Source organism: Sebastes fasciatus, chromosome 5 (genome assembly GCF_043250625.1).
Source record: "Sebastes fasciatus isolate fSebFas1 chromosome 5, fSebFas1.pri, whole genome shotgun sequence".
NCBI lineage: Eukaryota > Metazoa > Chordata > Actinopteri > Perciformes > Sebastidae > Sebastes > Sebastes fasciatus.
Genome location: NC_133799.1, coordinates 10857595 through 10879358, shown reverse-complemented (window position 1 = coordinate 10879358; position 21764 = coordinate 10857595). Strand labels below are relative to the sequence as shown.

The following is a 21764-nucleotide window of genomic DNA, read 5'->3' as shown; positions in this document are numbered from 1 at the left end:
AAATATAACAATCTCTCTAAAATACATCCATATCCTCCCTAGGTTTAAAGAGTCAGAAGATGCTTCACCTTCCCAGCCAAAGAGCTGGGTGTCTCTGCTAAAGGGAGCCACATTAGACATCAATAGAGACCACTACAAACCTGCAGTAGAGGTGAAAGTAAAGGAAAATATATTCATATTTACAGTTATATCACATTCATACACATTCCACAACGCAAAAAGAATAATCATCTCCGGTCATCGGTCCAGGGATTTCAGTAAATCTCAATGAAGACTTTTATTTTTTTTGTACCAAAATAGGCAGTTAGAGCAGGGATAAATATTATAATATGTTAGATATAGATCCATCTCTGTAATAGATTCTTTGCATCAGTGCTTTACTCTAACAGACAGTGGCATGGTCCCCTGACTTAAACACACAGCCAGAGTCACACAGAGAGTCCAGTTCTGTCAACTGACAACATCACGGGTTCACTGGATTCATACAGGATTATAGATGGAAAGAAATCATTTAGCTGGACATTCTGTGAGGAAATATTAAAGCTTTCAAAACACATGTGGTCAAAACTATTCATTGTTAAGAGTCTAATCTGTCGACAGAACGGTCTTTCTGTGCGTCTCTGGTCTCCAGTCAGCTTGGAGGAGTCGCCTCAGGGGGTTGAGGGTGGAGATGGGAAGTGGGTGGCTGACAAGGTCCATACAGGGGCTGTGTTACCAAAAGCATCTCGGTATTTCAAAGGTTACGCCTAACAACAGAGATTATCGTCATGTTTCAGATAAGCCCCATTTGTGACTTCACTCTCTTTTTGCTCCGTTTTTGGTCTCCACCACCTCCTGAAGAAAACGTCCGACTCTTTAGCTGATAAATGTTCCACTATGTTCACCAGCTAGTTGTTAACTCTGTCTGTCTGCTGTTTGTTGCTTGGCAGGTAGCGTACAGTGGGTATATAAAGCTTTTTCACTGAAAACGGCTGCCTGCTGCGGACAAAAAACGACGCTATGATAGCGGTGAGAGTGAACCAAAACAGCTAAACAGTGAACTGAAACTCACTATAAAGCTCCGTAAAACAGAGGGAGCTGCAGATTCAGCTGATAATTATCTGTTCACATTGTCACATTGTTTTCACATTGTCATTTTATACATTGTTATTATAAAAATATTGATTATAGTCGCTTTAAGGGAAAAGCCAAATCATTATTTTTTAACCTGTTACCCAGCAGAGGGTTACGTCTTTAAGATGTCTCACAGATGTCTATATCTGCCCGGAAAAGATACAAGTTTGTTAGAAATCCAAAATTTAAATAGTGACACTTACTGCTTTTCTTTTTTGCTGAAACGTACATTAAAGGTGCCATGTCGAGTTTTCTTGTGTTATGTTTACATTCTCAGCTGATCCTGCCACCAACTGTTGATCAGCATTAAAGCGCTAAACTAATGGCAAGATTTGAATAATGCTGCCCGTGGGTGTCCAGATGTGCAAAACGAGGGTGACGTCCAGCTTCCATATAGGCTACTTATACTGTAAAGTTGCATGTTGTAGCGCCAAAAAAGCAGGAAATAGTGCTTCAAAAATAAAAACATCTTCCAGTCGTTTTTGGCAGACTGTAGAAGTCTGTGTGATCATGAAAACATCTTTGATGATACGACCCCATTGCTGGATAACAGGTACAAATATAACGCTTTGATTGTCCACCATGTGCCTGTGTCATGGAGTGACGGATGGAGCACTAAGGTCACAAATGGAGCTAGTTTCAGGTGTTGCTCATGCACACTGGGACTGAAGGCTCAAACATGTAAACCCAGCATGATGTTGCAAAAAAAAGGGCTAATGCAGTCGATTAGTGGGTCATAACCGTAGAGTTTACCAGAGTTCACCTGCTCTCTTTAACTACGTAACAATAGCATGACATACAGCAAATGACCATAAAGAGTTCCCTGACCTCGTTAGCTCTTTCAAACCATAATAATCACTGATAGCTGAAGGAAAAGTGAGCGTATCACACACCCAAATACCAGAAACACTGTGATTCTGTCACGCTAAGATGCTTTTAAGAAACCAGCCCTCATTAGTGCAACTACAGTAAGAAGGAAAGCTATAACGATGATGCTGATGATTATGATCGTGATGATAGTGTTGATGAAGAAGGTGATACACTGTTTGATGCTAATGTCACACTGTGGATGTGGAGAAGGAAGAGGAGGAGAGACATGAAGGCATGAGACAGAGAGGAGGAGGAAGAGGAGGAGGAGGGGAGACAGAGAAGCCCTTCTGGGACGAAGAATTGGGTAATACAATTGGGCCCGTATTTATCAAACTGCTAAAAGTAAAATGTTGGACTTGAAATCCGTCACTTTTACATTTAAGTGTTTTAGAAGGATTGTACAAACGATTATTGGTCATGATGAGCAATACGTGTAATTCTTCATTATCTGCACTTGTCAATGTGGCACTAATGTTACCCTCATGATCAGTTTTCTCTGGTGTACCTCGTCTACCAACAGCAGAGTTCAGTTTGGTTTTCTATTTGTTTCCATTTCAGCCCATTATTTCATCCATAATTATGTATTATAAATATATTAGATTGTTGTTAATTCACTCTTAATTTATACTGGAGAATTTAATAATGGATTTCACACAAATAAAATTTACTTTTTAACAATTAAAATGACACGTTTTTGCAAAATAAAATGAGTAAAATTGAAGCATTTTTAAGAACAATGACAGAGCGGATGTTTGGTAAATTCTTATCTCTGATTGGCTGTTCCTTCTCTGATCATACATGTAATTAATCATGTGATCACTTGAAAGCTGCTCTTAAAGGTCACACCTACACTTCACTGTACATCGGAGTGATGTGTCCTAATTTTTACTTTTAACGAATAACTTTTTTTATAAGCATAATTCTCAGAAATGTGAGAAATACGGGCTGAGGACTCCAAATGGACTCTAAAAACATTATGAGGCTCCATACTTATTTATTTTATCTAATTTAGTTTTCTACTTTAATTTTGATTGAGAATGTCTGCTTGTTACAAGAAATATCGGCAAGAGTCCCAATTTTAGCAATCCTAAAATTCTTAAGATTATTTTCTTGCTACGTCTCTAAACAGTAATTGTACTATAGTTTTAATTTTGGCCCTTGTTACCATAAATGCTGGGGCACATTATAACGTTTTCACCTTATATCTGAAGATTGTAGTCTAAAGGGGAAAGGAGGAGGAGGAGGAGGAGGAGGAGGAGGGGATACGAGAGAAAGACAGAAAAAGACTAAACGGGAGCAATGCCGTGAGGAAAGACGGACAGAATGGGAAGGAGATCAAGATTTTGTCCCAAAAACATGCTCTTAAAGCTACAGCGTGCAAAAGTCTGCCTCTTGGTGACAATATTATCATTACAAACCCATACATGAATGCATTACCCTTCGTTAATATGAAAACAACAACGACAACAACAATAAGAAGAACAATAATGAAATCAAATCAGATAATGGTACATGTCGCCTTGATTTGAACCACCTCCTTAAACATTAAGGAACTGAGCTGTAGGAAGATCCACCAATAGGCTGCTGGACAGACATTAGCCCCTCCCACTTCAGGAAGTAGCAGTCCCAGATAGTCCCAGCCTCGTCCGACTTCATGTGCTCGTGTGAATGTGTGTGTGTAGTAATGTGTGTGTACAAGAGAGAGAGAGAGAGAGAGAGAGAGAGAGAGAGAGAGAGAGGAAGCAGGCTGATAATAGAAAATTAGAGACGTAGGAAGTGTTGAGAGAGTGACGTGTGTGTGATCATGTAGTTGGTGTGTGTGTGTTTATTCAGAGTCGCTCCTTGGTGGGCACCCAGATGTAAGGACCAGACTGCTCCTCAATGATCTGCTTCACCTGCGAATACACTTCCTCTAGAGACAAGCCCTGGACGATAGCTGCAGACAGACAGAGAGAAAGAGAGAGAGAGAGAGAGATTAATATCCAAGAAGAACATCTACCAAAATGTATTACCATGGTAACCCACTGTGTTTGCAGAAAAAAACTATAATGAAAATCTCCATTAAAGGAAGAGTGACCTCTAAAGGTCAACATCTGTGTATTTCAGTGTGTGCTTGTGTATGTTTGTTCTTTACACACATACTTCCTATATGGGAAAATAAAGTGATGAATCTGTTCCCTCAAGACCAAGAAGTACATATTTTAACATTGACATAATGTCTAGCTTGTAAAAATGTAACGTACCACTCTTGTGGTTGACTTTCATAAAACTGTTGTCGTGTTGTACATATACATAGTGACATTGCAATTGTTTGCATCCTGCTTTTTGTTAAAGGTTCAACAGTTTGGGAATATGATTATTCTCTTTCCTGCCCAAAAGATAGATGAGAAGATTGATACTAGTCTAATGTCTGTAACTGAAGGATGGAGCTACAGCCGTGAGTTGATTCTCTTAGCTAAACATAAAGACTAAAGTCCAAAAATAAAACAAATACACCTAATAACACCTCAAAAGCTCACTAATTAAAATGATATATTTTGTTCAAAATGTGTTCATTTTGGAAGAAGTTACCTGCTGTAACTATTTCTTAACAAACAACTAGGGATGCACCGATCCGACTTTTACAGTCCCGATAGCGATACCTGGTCTTTGGGTATCGGCCGATACCCAGTACCGATCTGACACCAGTGTTTCATTAATAAACTGTATGTCACTGTGTGGAAGTCCCTGGGATTATTCATTTATGTGTGAGGCAACATCAGGCTTGACTTAAACACTGTATAATAAATTATTTAAATATATAAAATATAAATTTAAATATAAATATGTACATTTACTGAATTGCTATTTATTATTAAAATAATAAATCGTACACCGGCAACTTGGTAAAAAAATTCAGGTGCATACCGTTTTAATGCAGCAACAAATTGGTCAAAACTTAAACAGAAATTAAAATTCCAGCATATAATGTAGTAATATATAAATAATAGTATATAAACATAGAACTGAATTGAATAGATCGGCCCCATTGTCACCAATACCCAATCCAGCTATATGAGTCAGTATCGGCCCGATCCGGTATCGGTGCATCCCTAGAAACAACGGTACGCCCACCCAGGATTTCTGTGCAGTATATCTGCTGGTTGTCTCTCTGTGACAACAAGACTCAAAATGTCACTATGTCCAGCTGTTGTTTGCCAAGAGTTACAGCACATAACTCCACATAACTCCACAAATTATTTAAATGTGTGGTTTTACATTTCATTACATTCACAGTTACATTACTGCTGGGAGACCTTTGTTGCCCCACTCTCTCTCTCTTGCCTCTCTCTACACTTCGACTGTCAAAAAAAAAATAAAAAAAAATAACACTTGTATCTCATCAAAAGTTCCATTCAGCTGTTCTCGAGCTTTCAGTTATACCACATGATCTTCCTCAACATGTAAACATTACAGCGTGTTAATTAGTGAGTTTTACAGCTGCTGGCAGTCGGATTTTTGAACTTTTGACAAAGCCACACGAGCTGTTTCTCCTTTTCTTTATGCTAAGCTACAGTAGGCAAACCACATCCTGACTCCAGCTGCGTACTGAATGCGCAGACATTAGAGTACTATCAATCATCTCAGCTTACTCTCGGAAAGAAAGTGTATTTCCCAATAACTTTTTCTTGGTCCTGGGCTGTCAAATTCCCAGAAATGTCTGACATGGAAAACTGACTTTCTATTCACACAAGACATCATCACAGAAATTTCACAGAACATTGACGGGTTATAGTGATCGTGTTTGTATGTGTACATGTTTGTGTGCAGGTGACTCACCGGTGAAGAACTCTGTGAACTCCTGCTCCAGTTTGACAGCTCTCTCGAAGGTCTTCCTCGCCTGCTCCTCAGTGAAACGCTTGTTCATCTCTCTGGACAGACAGACAGACAGACAAGAGTTACAAATATCAAGGTACACAACAAGAATTTAAAAACATCCACACTGGAACTGGACCAAGTGAGTGAATGAGAATATACCACTAACCAAGTTGCAGTTACATTTCCAATGTTACATACAGGATTTTGAGCTTGAAACAACAGTTGACAAAACTATCTCACCACAAGGTCCATTTAGTGGCTTTTTCTGGAGCTTTCAACCCCTTGACATTATCCTGATCAGGAAATAAGAGCCTGTTCAGTTGTCATGAAACTGTAGATGTTCATTCCTCTGAGGACTTTTAGGATCTCTCATCCATGTTGTGCTGGAAAGTTGAGCTTGTACGTCGAGCTGCTGACGAGGACCGTTTGATATGGCCGAAAGCTCCAAAATAAGCTAATAAAAGGACTTTGTGGTGAGATTGTTTTTGTAAACTGCTTTTACCAAGGTCAACAATGAACTTTAAAGCTCAACTAGAGTAAACTTTACGTTACTTACAGGATGTTGTCGACGTTGCGTGGTCTAATGAAGACAGCGATGGGATGGAGGCCTGCCAACTGGAGACGCTTTATCGCATTCCCTGATACATCCAGTATACAGTGTTTACCCTGGGAGAGAGACATATGTCCTCCATCAATCTGTTTCCTCTGTCCTATGTGTTATCTCTCTCTCTCCTCACACACGCTCTCTTTAAACTCACCTTGTCAGCGACTTCTTTGACCGACTGTATGCTGGTTCCATACAGATGGTTGTTATACTGTCCAGCCTCTATGAACTTGTGTTCCTGGATCTCTCCCTCCATGAGCTCTCTGGAGGCCATGAAGTGGTAATCTCTGCCGTCCACCTCGTAGTCTCGCCGCGGCCGCGTTGTGTCTGCGGATCAGAGATTTTACACACATTAAGCTATTATAAATATAATCTCGTATATACAGTATGATGATGATGATGAGGTCCCTTTTCATTTTTTTTATATAATTTTGCATATGCTGTTTTGTATGTGTCAAGCTGTATGTATTTGTATACAGGCCCATCTATTGACAGGTGTCAAAAACTATTTTAGGCTTTAAATGTTGTGGTATTTGGTTGATGCTGTGTACTTTTCCCTTTTAAAATAAATCATAAAAAATAATGAATAAAAAGTATAAAAGTATTATATAATATATAACATATATATTATATAAAACAAACAAAAAAAAAGCAATAACAGAGAGGATAAAGTAAAGATGGTGGTGATCCAGCTTACTGCTGACCTCTGACTTCTTTCCAGATTGAGTAAAGGAACATTTTAAAGCTAAATACTTTTGAGGATTTACACTTTAAAGGAACTGAGTTACATTGGCCTGAATTGATTCACTTGAATCATTGATTTTGATCTTTTATTTTCACAATTTGTCTCTCTGTCCCTCCTCTGCAGCCATATTTCTAATTTTCCCAAACCAAACCCAAACCAAACCAAACCAAACCATTGCCATTCTCCTTCCACCCATCAGATGCTCTCGGACTTTCCCTCCACTTCCCCATCACCGGACTGCCCCGTCCATCTGCTCACCTGTCCTCCAAATATTTAACCAGCCCTTTTTACTTTAGTCTTTATCAGTTCATCTTAGTTGCTTTGTTGGTTTGCTGCTTTGTGCTTTTGTGTTCATTACCTTTATGTTTACCTGGACATGTCTACCTGTCTGCCTCCTCAGTCTGCCTTTGGGTCCTATCTTCGTTGCCCTGCATAACCAGCCGTGACCATTTGCTTTCACTACACTTCTTCTAGTGAGTTCATAAAAAGATGCTGACGAGTGTACGACAAAAATCTAACATTTTATTTTACGTCAGCTTTCATCACAGCATTATTTTATAGTTTTCATAGTGTGTCTTTGCCTTGTGTGCAAAGTTCCAGTATTATTTTAGAGGTCACTGTTGGGATTCATCACAAAGTGAAGACACTCACGTGGGACGCAGGAGCCAAACTTGTCAGGGAACTCAGAGATGAGGTCATCATTGATGCGATCTTTCATTGGTCCGAGAATGATGACTGGCCGCGTGTAATTAACTGGGATGTGACAAACAGAACCAGGTCAACACATTAAGATACACAGTATGTTGAGCTTTGCAATGCCAACACTCGGAAATATAAAACTAACTATAAAACTAATTATGAAGCAAATATATCATATTATTGATTGATTATATTTATTCTTTATTTAGAATTTATTTATACTGATAATAATAATGAATTTAAATTATATAGCACACTTTCAAATACAGCGAAATCTCAAGGTGCTTCACACAAAGCGCAAAACAATCACAATACAACTTTAAGACAATTTACTCAAGAAACATGCGATTAGAAGCGTAAAAATATAAAATTATAGACAAATTATTTTCCAACATAAGTTAAAACTAAGTAAAAATACTATAAAATCATAGTAATTATAAAACCCTAGGGTAAAGCTAAAAGGAACAGGTGAGTTTTAAGATTAGATTTAAAAACAGTAAGTGAGTCTTTAACCAGGATTAGCCTCGTTGAGATTAAAAATATACTTTTCAAAAAGTCTAAAGGTCCTTTTTCATATTTCAAGACGGACGTTGGGGAGAGATAGCAAAAGTAAATCTTGCGAATATAATGATTTGTGTATATGCTGTTGAAAGCCTTCAGTAACCCTACTTCCCAAGAAAACAAAATGAACCTTGAGAGACTAAAGCAAAAGCATGATGTGAAGTTCAGCACTGACCTTCCTGCTGCATGACAGGTTGGTAGGTGAGGAGGGTTTCCTCCTGGCCGGCTGATCGGACAAAGAGAAATGATGGACACGTTTAGAGACAGAGTGGGTGGGATTATTAACAACAAAACACAGCCAACCCTTTTCTACTTCTGGACTAAACTTCTTCAACAGCTCTGGAAAAGCAGGCTGGAGAAGCAGAGAAAGGTAACACACACACGCACACACACACACACACACACACACACATGCACATAAGAACACAATAATCACAACACACAAAAACACATGTGCATGTATGCATGACACGCCCACAAGCACACACAGAGAAACACACACAAATAAAACAAAAACTGAACAAGAACGAGTAAAGAAGGAAGAGAGAGAGAGAGAAGAAAAGAAAGATAGAAAGAAAGAAAGAAAGAAGGAAAGCAAGAAAGAGATAGAGGAGGGTCTAGACTTACAGGAACTACTCTCACTATCGCTGGTGCCAGAGGTTACCAGCTCTGGAAGGACAAGACAGGTCAGAGTCAGCAACACACACACATACAAACAAACAAACAAACAAACACACACAGACTTGCATTGTTTCTATGTCACACAACCACCGACACACTTTCACTTAGAAAAGAAAAAACATCAGCCACACGATATCTTTCCATCCATCTGTTTTACACATTCGCTCCAGTTGAGCTAGAGGCTATCCCAGCATGCATCATACAGTCCCGCAGGGCAAGGCAAGTTTAGCACATTTCAGCAACAAGGCAAAGAGCACTGCAAAAGTGTGTGGACACCTGAACATCACAGCCTCCAAGAGACAACACGGTTAACCGCTTCCTTTAAAAAGTTCTACTTTATTACATTAATAAATACAACAAAGTCCAGAGGATTCCCCTGAAAAACAGCCAATGTGGGCATCAAATATTGTACTTTTCCTAATGTAATAAAGGAGAAATATTAAAGGGGTACTCTAGCGATTTGTGAGACTTGTGAGAGACGGATTAAAAAACAGAATGGTCAAAATGAAAGCAGCAGACGTCTCCTACATGTTTCTTTCAAAACTCTGCACCTCCAGCTGTTAAAAATGTTATCGTCACAAACTTCCCAGACACACTACAAACATTTACAGTAGTGGAAAGTAACTAAGTACATTTACTCAAGTACTGTACTTAGGTACAATTCTGAGGTATTTGTATTTTAATCTCATGCTATGTTATACTTCTACTCCACTACATCTCAGATGAAAATATTGTACTTTTCATAGTTATAGCTGCTTTACAAATTAAGATTTTAAATTGCCCAAAAGCATGTCAAATGAGTACTTCTACTTTAGATACTTTAAGGACATGATAATAATACTTATGTACTTTCACTTAAGTAGAATTTTGAATCTAGAAGAAAGTATTTCTTCACTGTGGTATTGCTGCATTTTCTTCAGTTTAAGACCTGAATACTACCACTGAACATTTGTTTTGTGGACAACTGCAGTTTTTCCAAACGTTTTGCAACTTGTGCAGTAGTACACAACACATTTGTTTTGTATGTATACTACTGCAGTTTTTTACTATCACACTTTTGGTTGCTGGCTGTCCTAAAACTACACACTGACTGAATAAGCTACCCTGGACAGTGGCCTTATGGCTTCAAACTTTACAGTCCTTTAAAGGGAACTTTACTGTCCATTTCAGTACTCCCTCTTCATCCTCCCTCTCCGTCATACTCCTCTTCCTCCATCCCAGAGCAGGTTTGAGGAGGAGGAGTTTGAAGGAGGATTCAAGAGATAAGATGAAGGTGGAGGTGAAGGTACAGTAGTGTCAGTCCGGTTTGAGCTGAAGTTACATATACTGACCAGCAGGTGTCACTGATAGAGGGAATACCTACCTTTATCATCCTGGTCCTGTAGAGAGAGAGAGAGAGAGAGAGACAGAGAGAGCATTAATCATCATACTGAAGACAATCACAACAGTATCTTGACTGCTATCAGCTGAAGCCCTGTTTGAAAGCTCACAGCTTCTCTATTCCTCTCACACACAGTTTGAGTGAGCAAGACTAATTTGCAGTCTTTCTCAAAGCAAGGAGCCAGGGGATACAGCGTGTGTGTGCGTGTGTGTGTGTGCGTGTGTGTGTGTGTGTGTGTGTGTGTGTGTGTGTGTGTGTGTGTGTGTGTGTATGTGTGATCATTTTTAATTATCAGCTCTTCACCGTGCAGAGTTGCTGATTGCAGACTTGCTGATTCACACAGCGCGAGGAAAACAGAGAGCGAGCTGACAACACAGTGATATCAATAGCTCGTGTTAGACTCGTGTGCCAGCTCTCATCATCACGCTGTGTGAAGTGTGATTAAAGACTCGTCATCGCCTCTGAGCTCAGACTGGAAACTTTCTAAATCACAAAGTAACAAAAAGCTAGTTTGTGTACTTTTAATTAGTCTCTAATTAGTATTTAACCCGCCTACACTTTTCCTAGTAACAAGTGGTGTGGCCTCAAGACATGTTTTTGTAAACTCATAATCATGGGAGCTGTTCGACTCGTCAGTTTGTTGATTCAACTGCAAAACAGTGAAATTATTGCTCTACAGATGAAAACAGTCATGTAGAAGTAGTCAACAAAGATCCTAATGACTGACTGGTTGAATAATGTAATAAGAAGAAGGAACAGTAACAGTGATCCATTTACTCTATTACTGTATCTCTGGGTCTCTCTAAAAATATATTTTTGCTGCACCCGATTTGACTGTTATCAGGCCATTAGATAGGCGTTATCAGTCGCTATAAGCACCATAGATGTGGGTCATTTGGGGCCTACTACGGCGACTAAAGAAAGTGAAAGTGAAACTTAAAAGCAAAGCGTTCTAACGTGTTGTAAAACTGAATGAAATGTCATGTTTTGAACACAAACAAAAAGTATCTTTAGGTTTAGGCAAAAAAACAAAACACTTAGTTAAGTTTAGGGAAAATGCATTGTGTTTTGGGTTAAAATAACTACGAACACAAAGACAACTACACATTGTTGGTTTCACACAAGATGCAAACTCAAGTCTGCTGGGTGAAAACCCTGTGCAATGTCTATACTACAGCGCCTGACTTTCACTTCTGCTCTTCTCATAATTACTACGGTTGCTAGAGGTCACTGTGGTGTTCTTTTATACCTTCTTTTGGTGATCTACCACATGAATAGATGATACAATCTACTAGTGGGTGTAGTAGGCCCCTATTGACCCACATCTATGGGGCTTATAGTGACTGATAACACCTATTTCATAACCTGACAACAGTCTAATCAGCTGTTTAAACAGCTGCAGCTCATCCAGAATCAAGTTGAAGATGACGTCCTCAAATATCTTGTTTTGTCCACAACTCAAAGATATTTCTGAAACCCACACATGGTCATACTGATTCATTGTTTACTTTTTCATTTCTCTGAAACGTACTGTTATATTGTTTTATTGGTTCTTTGTGAAATGTTGTACTTTTTAGTTTGTTAGTTGCTTTCTGGAGCTAGTAGGCATAAAATAATTTCACTACATGTTGTGCTGAGTATGATTGTGTTGTGCTCTCACATTGAGACAGCTTAGATGAGAAATGGTAGAAAGGTTTAACATCTCTGTGTGGAAGTATTGTTTCTACTCAGATTGTATTAACAGCACAGTTATACATAATGAAGTGGACAGGTGAAAAAACACTTTCCTCTGCAAATAACACAATATCACAGCTTCTTTTGCATGTAGTTCAACAGCATCTCAACACCTTCTCATTCGAGTTTTCATCTGAGAACTGAAGTTGAAGCTATTATTAAAAGTTTCACATGGTTTTCATGATTTATGTTGTTATGTTGCTTGTTTTTTGAGAATGTTTGACACTTTCATAAAAAGGATTAAATGTTTTTAAAGCAACAACCTTCGGTCTTAATGTTATAAATGAGAAGGGAGGATATTTCTTCTGACTTTATCTGTCCTACTATATAGTTCCTCATTTGAGTAATGAAGCCCATGCTGGTTAGTGCAGCAAACACCAATAAGGGGAACTCTAAGATGCGACTGAAGTGACCTTTGTGAGGACCAAACATCATTTTGAGGTTCATGCATCGGGTTGCTACTCACCGATCTGTCCCCAGACCTCGTCACTCTGACCGTCTTTAACCGCGACCTCTCTTTTTTCTCTGCCCTGTGAGATGGAAACGACAAGACAATAAAAACATTGAGAGAGATGCTGAGAGAGGACAGATACAAACACACACATCAGAGTTAACTTTGGATACTAGCAAATACAAAGAAATGTAGCTGATTTGAATTTACTTCCTATCCCCTCTGTTTGAATCTGTTGATTCTTCAGACAAAGTTTAATACGATATTCGTTTTACACAGAAGATGGTGTTTAGTGAGGAGTTGGGAAAGATTTGTTGTGAAGACAATTTCAGAAACGGAAACAAATCAAGCATCAATCTTTCTTCAGGCATATCAGACATTATTCATCGCTTCATTGAGAAACACAACAGTAACTGTTCACAGTGAAAAAAATGGGGATTTAACCAGGCGAATGTGAACTCTATTTGATCTCCTCTTACGTCTGGAAGATCAAACCTGTTATCACAGAGTCGTCATCTGAAAACATTTGGCACCTTGACTCTGTAGAAGTACTTTAATCACACAGTCAGATCTCGTCACATCCAAAAAATATACAAACAAAGCCAAAACATCCCATAACGTCCCTTTATTCAAAAAAGTTATTTTATAGGTTACTATATTTTAAGTAGTTTTGTATCTATCTTGTCTATAAGCAGCTCTATGAGATGATGGGAATTTTGATAACACTTCATTTTACAGGTCCGTAAAATTTCATGGTAATTAGGTGATAATAAGCAAGTAAACTATTTGAAATTTCTTTTACCAAATTACCCAAATATTTACTCAGAATCTATCGAAAATTACTTTATTATAAACATTATTTAACTAGACTAAATAGGGCCCTTAGGCTTAAGAAGCAGCTGTGCGCTGCTCTTCATCGGAGGTGGAAAACCAAAACTAATAGAAGACACTTCTGATCAGACACAAATCTCTATAATTATTAAATAATGTTTATAATAAAGTAATTTTCGATACATTTTGAGGTAAATATTGGGGTAATTCCAAAGAAATTTCAAATAGGTTACTTGCTAATTATCACCTAATTGCCATGAAATTTGCGGACCTGTAAAATGAGGTGTTACCTCCAGATGTTCTGTAACTTGATAGTAAAGAGGACATTGAGCTTCATGTCCACTATCAGAATGGGACTTCCTTATAACAAATGCAAAGGGTTGAGAGTGGGACAAGACCAAAATACTTTAGTCTCGGGGTAGAAAAGACACTTTCTCCTCATACAGGGTTCTGCTCGCTCCTGCTAAGGAGACAGTTTTGTCTGATAAGTTTAAATTTAGATTTGTCACTTCCTGTGCAGAGCCACTTCCTGCTGGTGATCACACTCAACACTAAGATGTTAAATAAGGTGAATCTGCAGCGTCTCAGCTCAGGGACCTCGTTTTATAATTTAGGCTGAAAAGCCAGATGTGCTTTTATACAAAGTCTTGAATGATGTAGCTTTTAGCCTCCTAATGTCTGTAAACAGCCAAAACTGTCACTGAAAACAGACCAGCAGAGACGAAGTCCACAGCAGAGATTACAACAATAACCAAAGGAACAATGTTAGACTGCAGGCTATCCTTTCGCTTTTAATCCCTGGTGACAGCTCGGCTGCTCTAGAAGGATTTAAAACCCGACAATAGCTTCATGTGAGCATGTTTACACTCCTGCATCAGCACATGAGTTGTATTTGTTTCTCATTTCTCCTTTTTTCTCCTCTCTCCTCTTTTTCCTTTCCTTCAAAACACATGATTAGAAAGAATCAACTGGACACGTGAGGGGAGAAGAGGAGAGGAGGACAAGGAGCAGGTGAAACTGAGAGAGGAAGAGAAATAGGAAGAGAGGAGAGGAGAGCAGAAAGAGATGGAGAAGAAGGAGAGGAGGAGGAAGAGCAGATGAAGCAGAAAAAGCAGGAGAAGAGGACGAGGAGAGGACGAGAGGAGATGGAGCAGAAAGATGAGGCGAGAAGGAGGATTAGGAGGAGAAGGAAAAAGGAAAAGGAGAAGAAGGAAAGGAGGACGGGAGGAGAGGAAGAGTGGGAGAGGAGAGGAGAGGAGAAGGAGGAGCAGGTGAAACAGAAAGACGAAGAAAAGAAGCACGAGAGGACAGCAGAAAGAGGAGGACAGGTGGAGATGAGGTGGAAGAGGAGAGGAGAAGGTGGAGTAGGTGGAGCAGAAAAGGGAGGAGAAGAGAACAAGGAGGAGATGGAGAAGAAAGATGTGGGAAAGAGGAGGATTAGGAAGAGGAGAAGAAAAGGAGAGGAGAGGTGGAAGAGGACAGAAGGAGGGAAGGAGGAGGAGAGGAGCAGGAAAGCAGCAGGAGAGGAGGATAGTCTGGGAGGAGGAGGAGAGAAGAAGAGGTAGAGGAGAGAAGGAGGAGAGGAAGAGGAGGAGAGGGAGGACATAGAGGAGAAGAGGTTGAGGAGAGGAGGAGAGGGAGGACATAGTGGAAAAGAGGTTGAGGTGAGGAGGAGACGGAAGGACAGACAGACAGACAGGACATGTGTTAAGATTGAGGAAAGTTAAAGCTTATTTCACTAATTAACTTCTCATATTAGACCTCATATCATCACACGAGCCTCTAATCAATAATTGATCAACGTTCTCCATCTATAAATCCTCTATCTAATGCCTCCTCTTCTAATATCCAAACCTCTGGTAACTGTACTCTAATCTCTTCTTTAATAATAAAGTGCAATTAGTTTTTACCATAACTCAGTTACCCCTAATGCACCAGCCTCTAGTCTAACACCTCCCGACTGTCTAAACCCCTGTGTGACAATCTCTACATCCATCCCCCCTTGTTCCATCCGCTCACTCCCACTCATCCTCACTGCCACTAATCCCTCTTTCACTTGTTCACCCTCATCTCTAACACTCCCTCACTTTCTTTCCTCGCACTCCATCACTTTCCACATCCCTCCAATCCTCGTCACCTCTCTCCGTGTCACAGACAGACTTGTTTCTAAATCGTCTCCTCTTCCCACCTCGGAAACATATCAACATCTGTCTGTCATCTCCTCCACTGGGAGACAAGCAGGAGGTGAGAGGAAGGAGTTTACATTCAGCAGATTCTACATAATGATGATGTTTGCAGTGTTATGAGCCGGCAGCAAAATGACACACCGACGTAAACTGAAACCAATTTGAAACTCTCCACCACTGAGAGGATCGGGAAAAAGGAGGAGGATGAGGAGAGAAGGGTAGGAGAGGAGAGGGAGGAGGGAAGGACAGGAGGAGGGGCAGGTGCAACAGAAAGAGACGAAGGAGGAAGGAGGAAGAGAAGAGGAGGAGAGAACAAGGAGGAGAATAGGAAAGGAGAGGAAGAGGTGCAGGTAAAACAAAGAGGAGGAGGAGGAAGAGGGGATGAGAAGGAGAGGAAAGGAGAGGAGGGAAGGAAAGGAGGAAGAGCAGGTGAAACAGAAAGAGAAGAAGGAAGACGAGATGTGGAGGAGAGGACAGGAGGAGATGAGGAGAAGAGGAGGAAGAGGAGAAGGAAAATAGGAGTAGAGAGTAAGAAGGAGACAGGGAAAGGAGAATAGGAGGAAAGGATGAAAGGAGAGGAAGAGGTGCAGGTAAAACAAAAAGAAGAAGAAAGGAACGAAGAGGAGACGAGGAGGAGAGGACAGGAGGCGATCAGGAGAAGAGGAGGAAGAGGACGAGAGGAGGTGAAGAAAAGGATAGAAGGAAGAGCAGAGGAGGAGACGACAGGAGGAGATGAAGAGCAGAAGAGGAAGAGGACGAGAGGAGGAGAGAGGAGGTGAAGAAAAGGATAGGAGGAAGAGCAGAGGAGGAGAGTACAGGAGGAGATGAAGAACAGAGGAAGAAGAGGACGAGTGGAGGGGAGAGGAGGTGAAGAAAAGGATAGGAGGAAGAGCAGAGGAGAGGACAAGGAGGTGGAAAAGAGGTGGGAGGATGGAGGACTAGGGGAACAGCAGGCGGAGGAGAGGAGGAAGAGGAGGAGATGAAGAGCAACTGATATGGAATTGATTAAGTGAATGTAGAGTATGTAGAGCATTGATGTTTGGCGTCTAGAGCGAGGGACAAGCTTGAGCTGACTGAACCAGCTCACAGACTTCAATCAATAACATCAGCTGCCCACTCCCATCCCGAACCCTTTAACCTCTGACCTCCTGCGGCTGGGGATGACTCCGACTTCAGGGCAGTTTGGAGGCGGGGGGCTGAGGTGGCGGGCGGGCCACCACTCCTCTTCGCCAGCGCTGCTCACGTGGAGGACATCCCCGAAATGGAATGGCAGGGCCTGATTGGGCGCGCTCAGATCTGACGTGCTTCCGTCGTAGTCGAACAACGCTCTGCAGACGGACAGAGAAACAAACAATGTGCTGTAAACATTTAGTCTAACATGCAACTTCAGTGTGACAATACAACACACAGATTAGGCGTACATTTAGTGACACTGATGTTGAAACGCTCCTTATTTTGCATGAAACCCACACACATTTTGCAGATAGGAAAGTCAAAATATTCACTATACATTTCATTTTCGTTCTAGTTTAGAAAACAACTTTTGTCCTGATGCCTTTCACATTTCTCACAACCATAGACAACAACTTGACATCTATCATAAACACTTAAAAAGAAGATAAACTGACAAAACAAGTCAGACAGATCTGTTGTAGTAAATAAAAGCCAAAACAGCTGAGGACTGCTTTCCTACGCTACTCATTTATGACCTTGTCTGTGTGTACAAGCCTGTGTGTGTGTGTGTGTGTGTCTGCACATCTGTCTGCTTGCATGTCAGTCTGTTTGTGTGCATCCGTGTGTGTGTGTCTGAACGGTGACCACAGAGTCCCAAACCAGTCCTTAGGGAGAAGACCTGGGAAAGTAGGCCAGCATTAAGTGTATGTGTGTGTGTGTGTGCGTGTGTGAGTGTGTGTGTGTGTGTGTGTGTGTGTGTGTGTGCGTGCGTGCATGCAAAGGAACTAGAGCTGAAATAACAGGCATCCCCTAAAGTCCCTACTGCCTTCATCAATAAAACAGAACGTAGACAGGGAAGGAGAAACCGAGAGAGAGAATCAGACAGAGAGGTAGACACACTGAGAGTCTAACATCAGTACAAAAAAAACACCACCTCATGTTTTATTGATGTTAGATTAAAGATGAGAAAAGTAGGACCTCCACACGGGACATTATATATTTAGCTGGCTGCTAAAAAGAGATTTTGTGATCATTAAATCAGATGAAACTTCAAACTGGTGGAAACAGGGGTAACGTATTAGCAGGTATAGCACCATGTTCAGTAACAGGTATGTTATTTCCTTATGATTTATTAAACGTTTGCTGAAAAAAAATAGCCACTGCAGGAACATTCTCCCAGAACTAGGAACCTTTCGAGGAACTCATTGCATTTGGAGCACATGGACCAGGCTCTAAATTAAATTCCAGAGACATTTTACCCCCCAAAAAAGGCCCTGATCGTGGGGTAGTACTTTCTGACAGTACAGGAACTTTCGGGTTGGAGTTTGCAGAGATGACCGTTACTGATCATTCATAAACAAGGAGATACTTTCGGACCATTTCAGGATGAGGGGTGAGCATTTTTCTTTGTTTGATAACATTGAAAGTAAAGTTAGGCTCTGCTGTCGGCTTCCCGACTCATTAAAAAGAAGACAGAGAGAAAAAGACAGAGAGAGAGATCGCGAGGGTGAGCGGTAACGTTAGAAGAGGGAGACGGGAGTGGTGCTGTGAATGAGAGAAAGAAAAGTTATTTTCTGATTGTTCCATGGCGGTTACGTTCTAAAGCACAAATAAATAACCATCAAACACTCAACAGATGATTTACTGTGGAGACAGATGCTCTTAGTTTCAGTTTCCTCCTCTGCATTTCAGTCATTACAGCCAACGTGCATCAGTAAATATATGCAGCAGCAAATGTCATCGCAATGAGACAAAACCTGAGCTTTCTTTAGATGAAACAGGTAGGCACAATGAACTGCATGAGCGAGAAATACAAAACGGTAGGTCTACAGTATCAGCAGTTGAGCAACTTAGTGAGACATTAAAGCGTTTTGAAATAGTAAAAGACATAAGGGAAGGATACGGTATGTGAAAGGTTACAGGATATACCGGATATATAAAGCGCAGGGCAACATTTACATTAGCGGTTCCACAAATACATACGTAAATAACCATATAGAAGAAAATACAGAGTAAAAAACAAACAAGTGCGCTCTCACACGTCCCAAATGATTTTGCGGCAACCAGGTTACACTGATGGATAGTGTGTAGTATCATTAAGGCCACAGCTATGTAAATGTAACTCTAAATCAATTACTTGTTCTCAGTCAGTTCAATTCCTCTGTGGGAACCTCTGAAATCTAATTACGCGAGTGAAGGAACACACAGTGATCGTTGCAGTGTTGTAGACAGGCCTTATCCCAGTGTGTGTGTGTTAACCCGTAGAAATACATGTATATATATGGAAATTTATAACCTTAAAGATTATATTAGCCAGCACCAAACTGTATTGCAATATAACGTTTCCCTCAATATTCATAGTATTACTATGTATATGCAATCATTTAAAATGTTCTAAAAGTACAGCATGTGAAAGAAATACTGTACAGTACCATATACATACAGTAAAGGACAGCTGTCAGGTGTAAGCGTATAAATAACCTTCCTTTCCTTCATTATGTCACCAAGACAGAAATATAAAGTACAGTTAGAAATAACAGTTTCACAAATCCCAAATGTTTTTTTTTTTTTAGCAGGTTACACCGAAGGATCGTTTATTAATAAGGCCACAACTCTAAATCAATTACCAGCTCTCAGTATTACAGTCATTTTAATTCCTCTGTGGGAACCTCTGAAATCTAATTACTCGAATGAAGGAACACGCAGTAATTACTGCAGAGTGGAACAGAAACACCTGGTCATCTTTTACACCTTTTCCCAGTGAGTGCTGTGGGAATGTTAAACAATATGTTAGTGTTGTTTTATGCACAGCCAGCAAACTATAGTCCAAACTGCACTGCGGTTTTAACTTTTTACTGAATACTCATATAGGATTACTGCATACACGCACTTTATTTTAGAGGTGAATATGCAGGGTAAAATTCACTGGATAGTGCTGTCTAATACAAAAGAGTAAGTAAGGAATATATAGTAATTTCTGTTCTTTTATTTATACTATATGCTCTACATTTATTATTATCATCATACTATACATTTAATAGAATAGAATATATTCTCAGAATGAAAGTCAGACCAAATTCAAACAGCTTACTCAAAAAAGCCCTTGAGCAATTTAAAACCATACATAATATTCAGTTTCAAGAAGCAAATGTCCCAGAGCGTTTTTGGCTGCGTAAAATGCTTAGAAATTGATATCTGCACCAGAGTACAGCAGAGATTAGTATCATTTTTCAGCGCCCAGTGAGACACAAGTCTAAGCCTTCATACCGCCCTCAAACCCCCAATCAATGCATCAATGTTCTGATATAAAAAATCCTGCATGGATCAAATCCTAATAGAAAATAATGACATATCAGGTCTGTTAGCACTTTGAACCTTTCTATATATCCCCCTCTCTAGTAGCAAATAAATCCTAACATGTAAAATTTGCATAAATGAAAAAGATAAAAAATGTACATTTAAAAACTGTTTGTCATTGAGAATCTAATATACTCTGTGAATAGGGGGTGGGATTTATTGTGTTATCATTACTTTGTAGCTATCCCTGCCTTTCCAGATGGATCTTTGCGCAGTGTATATACAACTACAATGACATTAAGGGTGTAAAATGAGAAGAGGGGAGGACACTCACACACACACACACACACCTTTCACACAAAGGACAGTCGTACATATATCACCTTGCTTCAGTGACATTTCCTCTGAGAAAAGGTTAGTCTTCTTACCCATTATGCATATACTACAAACACCCACTACACACACACATACTGTATGTACATGCATGAACACACACACAGCAGCCCACGGCACCAGACACCACTAATCTATCACGCACCGACAGCCTCACCTCCACGGACCAGTTGCCAGTCTGAGTGTTCCTTTTTAATATTTGATGCTGATTGGTCATTTATGGGCAGTAACCAGATACAGGAACTTCAGGTATGACAGTGATTTATCATGTGGGTTTGTTGGAGAGGGGGATACTACATTATTCTATATAACCTTGAAATGATGGCCTGATTTTTGCAAGACTTGGAGGAACGTTGTCATTAAAATTCATCTTTTAAACTGATTAGCTCACAGGCGGTGCCATAATTGCCTGACACATGCATGTTTCCTTATTAAATCTGAAATTATACAGTCAAGTACAGCGTGCTCTGCTTGCAGCGTGGCTCAAGAGATTGCCAATGTAGGCCTCTCCACCACTTTGGTGAAATATCTCAGACCGTTCTCATACAACGTTCATAGCTATACCAACAAAAAGTAATGCACTTTCATTCGTACAGTATATCCACAAAATCAATTTGCATGTAATCCACGTAATTGTGAAACGGGAAGTATAAAGAGCGACAAATGCCGCATAAGTAGGAGGTCGGGGTGGATGGGTGGGTCAAAAAACACCGGTCTTACGCCGAGGAGACTGGTGTTTGTATTCCGTATTAAACCAGAAGTCAACGTTGATTTATTTGTCAAAAAACATTTGTACTTAAGTTACGCCACTTCTGTAGTAAATAACCCAAACCACGATCTTTTCCTAAACCTAACTAAGTAGACTTGTTGCCTAAACCTAACCAAATTGTTTCCTGTGAAGACGGAAGTTTATTTTGAAAAGACTGTATGCATGTAATTAGCGGAAGTTGACACGTGTTGCTGGACATTCGTAGGAAAACACCCGAAAAATGAGGAATAACTTTTCGTAAGATATTATACGAACCGTTGCATGATGATATGTTGCATATCTTAACAACTATTGAAGGGATCGGCATGATATAGTATACAGAAAACCCATGATTTCCTCTAGCGCTATCATAAAGTCAGAATTTAAGTTATTAAACATGCTAATGCAGGCTTCTTCTGATTTAATCAAACGAGCAGTG

General features: G+C 40.0%; 1 protein-coding gene across 7 annotated transcripts in view; it reads right to left on the bottom strand.

Annotated features, from left to right (window-relative positions):
• Positions 1-252: 252 nt before the first annotated feature.
• LOC141767569 (discs large homolog 1-like protein) overlaps positions 253-21764 on the bottom strand; it is a 121051-nt gene continuing 99539 nt past the window's right edge. For 5 of the 7 annotated variants that reach the window (XM_074635032.1, XM_074635033.1, XM_074635034.1 and 2 more), the window contains 10 exons: positions 16860-17042; positions 12713-12776; positions 10495-10510; positions 9078-9119; positions 8626-8676; positions 7842-7943; positions 6600-6772; positions 6398-6507; positions 5803-5894; positions 915-3919 (listed from right to left, as the gene is read on the bottom strand). In XM_074635032.1, the coding sequence (XP_074491133.1) occupies positions 3813-3919; positions 5803-5894; positions 6398-6507; positions 6600-6772; positions 7842-7943; positions 8626-8676; positions 9078-9119; positions 10495-10510; positions 12713-12776; positions 16860-17042 (940 nt within the window). In that variant the 3' untranslated portion in view covers positions 915-3812. Of the gene's footprint in view, positions 3920-5802; positions 5895-6397; positions 6508-6599; positions 6773-7841; positions 7944-8625; positions 8677-9077; positions 9120-10494; positions 10511-12712; positions 12777-16859; positions 17043-21764 lie in introns of all 7 variants that reach the window. The other 2 variants (XM_074635030.1, XM_074635031.1) reach the window with 2 other exon arrangements.